Source organism: Tachysurus fulvidraco, chromosome 12 (genome assembly GCF_022655615.1).
Source record: "Tachysurus fulvidraco isolate hzauxx_2018 chromosome 12, HZAU_PFXX_2.0, whole genome shotgun sequence".
Classification (NCBI taxonomy): domain Eukaryota; kingdom Metazoa; phylum Chordata; class Actinopteri; order Siluriformes; family Bagridae; genus Tachysurus; species Tachysurus fulvidraco.
The window spans coordinates 60,001-67,500 of NC_062529.1; the positions used below are offsets into that span (position 1 = coordinate 60,001).

General features: G+C 40.7%; 3 protein-coding genes across 5 annotated transcripts in view; 2 read left to right on the forward strand and 1 right to left on the reverse strand.

The window, feature by feature from the left end:
* Positions 1 to 626, forward strand: part of ttc7b (tetratricopeptide repeat domain 7B) — a 12,870-nt gene extending 12,244 nt beyond the window's left edge. The window contains exon 20 of the mRNA XM_047821115.1: positions 66 to 626. Within this exon, the coding sequence (XP_047677071.1) occupies positions 66 to 287 (222 nt within the window). The 3' untranslated portion in view covers positions 288 to 626. The remainder of the gene's footprint in view (positions 1 to 65) is intronic.
* Positions 627 to 1,692: 1,066 nt separating this feature from the next.
* calm1a (calmodulin 1a) lies at positions 1,693 to 4,766 on the reverse strand. The gene is made up of 6 exons (XM_047821580.1): positions 3,474 to 4,766; positions 2,684 to 2,724; positions 2,425 to 2,561; positions 2,209 to 2,315; positions 1,886 to 2,021; positions 1,693 to 1,721 (listed from the first exon to the last, which is right to left on the reverse strand). The coding sequence occupies exons 1-6, from the start codon at positions 3,942 to 3,944 to the stop codon at positions 1,693 to 1,695; spliced, it is 921 nt and encodes a 306-aa protein (XP_047677536.1). The 5' UTR covers positions 3,945 to 4,766.
* A 251-nt stretch (positions 4,767 to 5,017) lies between these two features.
* The window catches only part of nrde2 (NRDE-2, necessary for RNA interference, domain containing), a 9,816-nt gene continuing 7,333 nt past the window's right edge, over positions 5,018 to 7,500 (forward strand). For 2 of the 3 annotated variants that reach the window (XM_027174589.2, XM_027174591.2), the window contains exons 1-3: positions 5,018 to 5,174; positions 6,278 to 6,392; positions 6,567 to 6,752. In XM_027174589.2, coding sequence (XP_027030390.2) covers positions 5,117 to 5,174; positions 6,278 to 6,392; positions 6,567 to 6,752 — 359 coding nt within the window. In that variant the 5' untranslated portion in view covers positions 5,018 to 5,116. Of the gene's footprint in view, positions 5,259 to 6,277; positions 6,393 to 6,566; positions 6,753 to 7,500 lie in introns of all 3 variants that reach the window. The other variant, XM_027174590.2, reaches the window with a different exon arrangement.

Here is a 7,500-nt window from a genome sequence, read left to right on the forward strand (position 1 = left end):
TGTGTGTGTGTGTGTGTGTGTGTGTGTGTGTGTGTGTGTGTGTGTGTGTGTGTGTGTGTGTGCAGGGGGTTATCCTATACCAGCTGCAGAGGTTCTCATTAGCGGAGAAGGTTCTGTGTGAAGCCGTACAACTGTGTTCTTCATCTCACTTGGGCTGGCACAGTCTTGCTGAGGTGCTACAGGCACAAGGCAACATGGCGGCTGCCTCTGAGTGCTTCCTCACTGCACTGCAACTGGAGGCCAGCAATCCCATCATGCCTTTCACCATCTTGCCCCGTGCACTCTGATGCATACACACACACACACACACATACACCACAAAACACCAGTGTACAGTGTTACTCTTTGTCTCCTGAAGCTCCTAAGTGTATTGTGTTCATATGAAGTGCTATTATGTATAACCCTAAACACACACACACACACACACACACACACACACACACACACAGTGTGTTACTAACCTGTGATGCATGAGTGTGATGCTGTGTGTTCATAAATGTTCATGCGTGTAAATATGAAATATATAATAAAGATTCTCTCTCAATCTGTTTAAACACAAACACTAATGAATCTGTTAGCAAATCATTCGATTCGTTTAACTGTTCATTAAATCCTGTTGTGATTCATTTGATTTGTCACATGATTCCAGGGTGTTCAGAAACAGGTGTTCTCATCACTTCTCTTCACTTCTCATCTCTTCTCTTCACTTCTCATCACTTCTCATCACTTCTCTTCACTTCTCTTCACTTCTCATCACTTCTCTTCACTTCTCATCTCTTCTCTTCACTTCTCATCACTTCTCTTCACTTCTCATCACTTCTCTTCACTTCTCTTCACTTCTCATCACTTCTCATCACTTCTCATCTCTTCTCTTCACTTCTCATCACTTCTCTTCACTTCTCATCACTTCTCATCACTTCTCTTCACTTCTCTTCACTTTGTCAGAAAAATGTGGAAAATGCAAGTGTTAATAATTGAATCATTCTCACCGATGATTTACTTAAAGGAGATGTTCAGGGAGAACGAGTCAGTATTGACTCACATCACTACAAAACAGTTTAACAGTTTATTTAACAAATTGTGTTTTTCTCACTGCTGTCAGCTCATCTGCAGGTAACACACACCTGCTCATCAACACCTGTCTCAGGTGAGCAGGAAGTAAACACCTAAAGGTCTGTATCAGAGCAGTAGAAACGTGATGACCTTCTTCACATCAAATCTGCCTTTAAACTGATTCTTTTTAAATCTACAGGTTAGATTTAGTGTTTTCTCTTAAACACACAGTCCCATCATCCTGCACTAACACACTCAGAGAACTAAGAATCAGGTCTCTACACACACACACACACACACACACACTGCTCTCAACACTCATTCATGTTCTGTGCTCAGGGGGTCACACCAGCTCACATACACACACTGATGCTGATGGTTGAAACATGAGCAGACCCCATGCTAACTGTCCATTCACACACACACACACACACACGATAATTTGAGTTTTCAGGTCTTTGAATATTTAGAAGGGACAGACATGAATTTACAGTCAATCTGGTTTTTAAAAAGAGACATCTGCGACATCCTTTTTTGTATTTGTAGATTTTCACTTTACTTTTATTTAGGACCGTCACAAAAGGTTAAATAAATAGAATCTGAGTGGAAGAGAGATGGTGAGGTGGGAAGAGCAGAACGTCACTGAGCCTTCATCATCTGTACAAACTCTGCAAAATAGTAACAGAATCCGGTCAAAGGTCAAAGCATGCCAAGGATAAATGCCAAGTGTTAAGGTTCTGAGACCTGATAAGAGGAGTGTGTGTGTGTGTGTGTGTGTGTGTGTGTGTGTGTGTGTGTGTGTGTGTGTGTGTGTGTGTGTGTGCGCGCGCACCTTGGTAGTTGACCTGTCCGTCTCCATCCTTATCTGCTTCTTTGATCATTTCATCCACCTCCTCACCTGTAACTTCCTCACCAAGATTTGTCATGACAACACACAGCTCTGCTCCGGTGATGAAGCCATTTCCATCCTGACACAGAACCAGAACCAGTAAACATAAGAGAGACTGATATCCAGTAAATATGCAGTCATTGTGAGTCCTGTGTTCTGTGTGGAGAGTCTCTCCTTACCTCTGTTCTCTCTCTCTCACACACACACACACACACACACACACCAGTCCACTGCAACAAGAACTAATCTGTCAGATTCTCACACACCTTATCAAACACTTTGAAGGCCTGATGGATCTCATCCTCAACACCTGTATCCTTCATCTTCTGCACCATCAAATTGATAAACTCAGAGAAGTCAATTGTCCCATTACCTGAAAGTGAGGTGTAGTGTTAAGGGGTTATTGTGTAGGGTTTTTGTCCCTCACCATCAGCATCCACCTGTATGATGATGGGTAGTGTTTAGGGTGTCGTGTCACTTACCGTCAGCATCCACTTCTCTGATTATTTCGTACAGTTCAGTGTCTGTGGGATTTTGTCCCAGAGAACGCATCACTGAACCCAGCTCTGCAGTGCTGATAGAACCGTCTCCATTTTTATCAAACAACATGAACGCCTCCCTAAACTCTAACACACACACACACACACACACACACACACACATATATATATACATACATTCTAACAATGATTTGTATTAGTATTATTTTAATGATCATAAGAGATACACAAACACACACACATTTTTTTACCAGTAATCTGTTCCTCTGTTAGTTGGTCAGCCTGAAACAGCAAAACATCGAATCAGCCAGTGAGAAAGTTCTTACCCATTAATTCAGTATAAATCTAATAAATATTAAAGACTTAAATATGAAAGTGTAAAAATAAATATAAAAAAATAATAAAAATGAAAGCGTTTTATGTCTGTCAGTTATACAGTATATATATTACAGTAGGTTCTTTCTCCTGGTCAAGGTTCATCTCAACATGTGGTATTTTTTAAACCCTTATTTTGTGTACAAAATCTTTTACTAGACATTTCTTTAAAAAAGCAAACCAATTTTTCAAAAAACTTCTTCTCTCAGAACATAATGTGGAACTAAAGTCAGTTATTTTACCTCTGCTTAAAAATCTGAACCTGACCCTTGACATCTGTCTAACTTTTGGCCAAAATCATACCTCCATGTTTAAGAGTGTAGAAAAGCTCTGGTTAAAGTAGTAAATGACAGAATGGGGTGGAATGTGTGCTGTCTGTCTCTCTGTCTGTCTCTCAGTCTGTCTCTCAGTCTGTCTCTCAGTCTGTCTCTCAGTCTGTCTCTCTGTCTGTCTCTCTGTCTGTCTCTCTGTCTGTCTGTCACTGTTTAATGTCTGGGATATTTGTCTCTCTTTTTCTCTGACAAATTTAACATGTGCAATATTTTTATAATGGACTCCAATACAGTCCAATACAGAGAGATTTCAATACATCTCTCTCTCTCTCTCTCTCTCTCTCTCTCTCTCTCTCTCTCTCTCTCTCTCTCTCTCTCTCTAACCTTTATATCGTGACGTTGGATGTTAGACAGATCTGCTACCAGTTTCTTAGTCTTTGGTTCATTGGCCAACATCTCCAATTTTGTCATCTGTGCTGTCTCCATGCCTCCATCTTTATCCTTCCTGCCTGCTGTCTCCCTGTCCATGTCTCCACCATTCTTGCTCTCTATCCTCGTGTCCTTCATCAATCCATGTCTCAGGTTGTCCATGCAGTGTGCGGTGAGAGCAGTGTGTCGGCGGAGGACGGAGACATCAGCATGAACCCTCTGCAGTCCAACCTTGAGGTCATGGAGTTCCTTTGTCAGCCGTGCTGAGCTCATCTCCACCATTCTCTTTATCAGAGCGGTGACTCTGCGTTCCTGCTGCTCCATCAGCTCTGCATAAACACAATGCTGCTGCTCCAACAGCTCCAACACAACCGAAACACACATTGAGTTCTGGCCTGCTGTCACACACATACGCTGTGGCACCATCTCGCTGCCTCTGAAGCTCCTACTGTGTGTGTGTGTGTGTGTGTGTGTGTGTGTGTGTGTGTGTGTGTGTGTGTGTGTGTGTGTGTGTGTATGGGAGGTTTGGGGGTCAGGTCTATTTCATGCTTTTCAGCATGTCACTGTTAGCACTGTGCTAATGTTACACACTAGAGATCATTTTACTGAATAAATAGGTCACATGGGAGAAAAGGCCCTTACTGTAGTGTGCACTTATTCATATCATGATGATTTTATTATAACAATAAAGAGTTTAGAAATTCCTCTTCAGTGTCACAGCATATAAGAACTTTTTGGTTCTTGGATTTTTAGGCATGTTTGTTGGATGGCTAAAAGCCACCATAAACTTTATACAGTAATCTAAAGAAATCATCTTTTACTAGGAGTTCTTGTTCTATTGAACACGTGTCTCATGTTCAAGCCCAAGGGTTCCTGTAGAGCAGCGGTGTCCAACCTTCTCCACAAAGGGCTGGTGTGGGTGACTCCACACCTGACTCCACCTGTTTAATCTCTAGACTCTGGTGTGGCTTCTGCTTTGGCTGGACTGAAAACCTGCACCACACACCGGCCCTTTGTGGAGAAGGTTGGACACCGCTGCTTTAAAGTCACCATTTCTCTGCTCTCTGTAATAAACACTATGTTACTGTGTTAATGTGCGTCATTGTTTTACAACGGTTTAAACAATAACTTTGTTTTTTTTTTTTATAATAGATTAAATAATATCATGTTATTTTTAAAAAATGCTTTAAAATTAAGTAATTTATAAACTAGTTAATTGGACACATGGACATAAATAATAAAGCGATTAAGGACATTTATTGTAGTTTGTTTATCTGTAAACGTTTGTCTCTTTAATGAGTGTTTGAGTTCAAATCTAAATTATAATATAAATGTATTAAATACATTTTAAATAAATGTGAAATATTCTAAATACATAAACACAATTCCGTGCATTGTTACCACACACACACACACACACACACACACACACACACACACACACACACACACACACACACACACACACACACACACACACACACACACACACACACACACACACACACACCGACGCTCGCGGCGTCTGACGTCATATGTGTGCGACAGCGCTTGGTTAGCAGGCTAGCTAGCAGGTTGTTAGCAGTGTTCCCTGCAGTATGGCGTTATTTCCTGCATTTAAAGGAGTGACAGATGCCGAGATTTCTAAAAACTCTGGTGTGTTTATTTTCAAATGTAATCTGAGAAAAACTGCGTAGAGAAACAACACCTAGATAAAGCTAATGTTAGCTTACTGCTTCGGTACAACTGCTATTTTATTTTGTTATGTTTATGTTTTGACACTTAATGTCATTAATATTCACTTTTACTAATATTCACAATAATAAGTCAGAGTTTATTATTAATTTAATATTCATGCAGTGTGTAAATGTAGGTATTTATAAATATAATTTATATAGTGAAAGTTATATATGTATGTGTGTGTGTTTATATGTGTATGTATGTATGTATGTATGTGTGTGTGTGTGTGTGTGTGTTTATGTGTGTGTGTGTGTGTGTGTGTGTGTGTGTGTGTGTTTATGTGTGTGTGTGTGTGTGTGTTTCTGTATATATATATGTATGTATGTGTTTGTGTGTGTGTGTGTGTGTTTGTGTGTGTGTGTGTGTGTGTGTGTTTCTGTATATATATGTATGTATGTGTGTGTTTGTGTGTGTGTGTGTTTATTTATATATAATATATAGTGTGTGTTTCTGTGTATATGTGTGTGTTTCTATATGTGTGTGTGTTTATGATGTGTGTGTGTATATGTGTGTGTTTATGATGTGTGTGCGTGTGTGTGTGTGTGTGTGTTTCTGTATATATATGTATGTATGTGTGTGTTTGTGTGTGTGTTTATTTATATATAATATATAGTGTGTGTTTCTGTGTATATGTGTGTATGTGTGTGTTTCTATATGTGTGTGTGTGTATGTGTGTGTTTATGATGTGTGTGTATGTGTGTGTTTATGATGTGTGTGTATGTGTGTGTTTATGATGTGTGTGTGTGTGTGTGTGTATGTATGTGTGTGTGTTTATGATGTGTGTGTGTGTGTGCTGAAGTTGTTTTCAGTGTGACTTCTGTGTCTCAGTCAGAGGTGAAGTTGTATCTTGAGGTTCTCCACATCTTCAGCACAGACGAGTTTACACTTCTTTGTGTTTCGCAGTAAATCTGATCTGTTTCCATGGCGATCTTGACCATGTCCCAAATGTATCTCAAGTAGCTTGTGTTCTCTGTCTGTCTGTCTGTCTGTCTGTCTGTCTGTCTGTGTTGTGTTTACAGGTCTAGAATGGCTCCAAAATTGTAGTTTCAGCAGCGTGGATGCTTTGTCTCTACACCAACACACCACCCACAGGGACACAGCGGAGAGACACACTCCACACCACACACACACCAGGTCTTCACACACTGCATGAACACACTTGTTAATTGAGATAAAGAGATCATGTGAAACAGCCAGTCAGATGGTCATTGCTATCAAGAAGATATACACACACACACACACACACACACACACACACACACACACACACACACCGAGGGTCTGTAATCCTGTTTAATGATTTTACAGTGAGCAGACATCTGATGAAGACAACGATGATGGTTATGTTGGTGTCAAGAAGAAAAGGAGAAAGAAGGAGAAAAAGAAGAGGAGAAAGAAGCAGAAGAAGCGCAGCAGAGACGATTCGGAGAACAGCAACTCAGACACAATTTACCCCAGTGACCTTCTGAACCGAGAACTGGAACCATCACCGAGGTGAGAGAACAACTCAGGAAACTAGTGCAAGCACTCTGAGAGAAGATCTGAAGAAAGACTTGCAGATGGGAGACTAGAACATAGTTAAACAGTTGGGATTAGAAAGTTATATTAGAAATATAAGTGAACAAGTGCCTCTTTTCCACCGGAAAGAACCGGTTCCACTGGAGAACCTTCTAAGAACCGGTTTGCCTTTCCATCAGTTAGAGAGCGTCACAGAGCCGAGTGTGACGTCACTGTATACGTGTCACGTTACACAGCAACGTTAGCGCAGCAGCGACAAACACAAACACAACAATGGCGGATGTTACTTTACTGTTAATACTCATGGCTTTGTGAACCTACATTAACACCCAAACGCGGCGAATCCAACGTGTACGTGCGGCTCTGTGTAATCTGTATAAACGGAGGTTGTGATGGAGAAAGTACTTAACGTTATTTTATCATTAACACAGAAAAAAGTTAGCCTTAGCATGTAGCTACCTACTATCATGTGTGCTGATAATGTATCATATCACGGTAAAGTAAAAGTGTATTAAACATTAGTGTAATTAAGGTACATTATCAAATGCACTAACCGTAGCCCCGCCCACAGCCCCGCCCACAGCTCCTGACACAAGCGGTTCTTGAGTCTAGACCAGCAACGTTTTGGAACCACTTTTCCTGGTTCAGAGCCAGTGCTTTGGCGGTCGAAACAGAAAGAACTGGTTCTAAATTAGGCTCCGAACCTGCACTCAAACTGCCCCGG

Coding starts and splice junctions, on each gene's coding strand:
- calm1a (XM_047821580.1), bottom strand. CDS start 3,944: ATGGTGCCACAGCGTATGTGTGTGACAGCAGGCCAGAACTCAATGTGT. Junction 2,022..2,208: donor CCTTCAAAGTGTTTGATAAG/GTGTGTGAGAAT, acceptor GTTCTGTGTCAG/GATGGAAATGGCTTCATCAC. Junction 1,722..1,885: donor CGGACAGGTCAACTACCAAG/GTGCGCGCGCAC, acceptor ACTATTTTGCAG/AGTTTGTACAGATGATGAAG.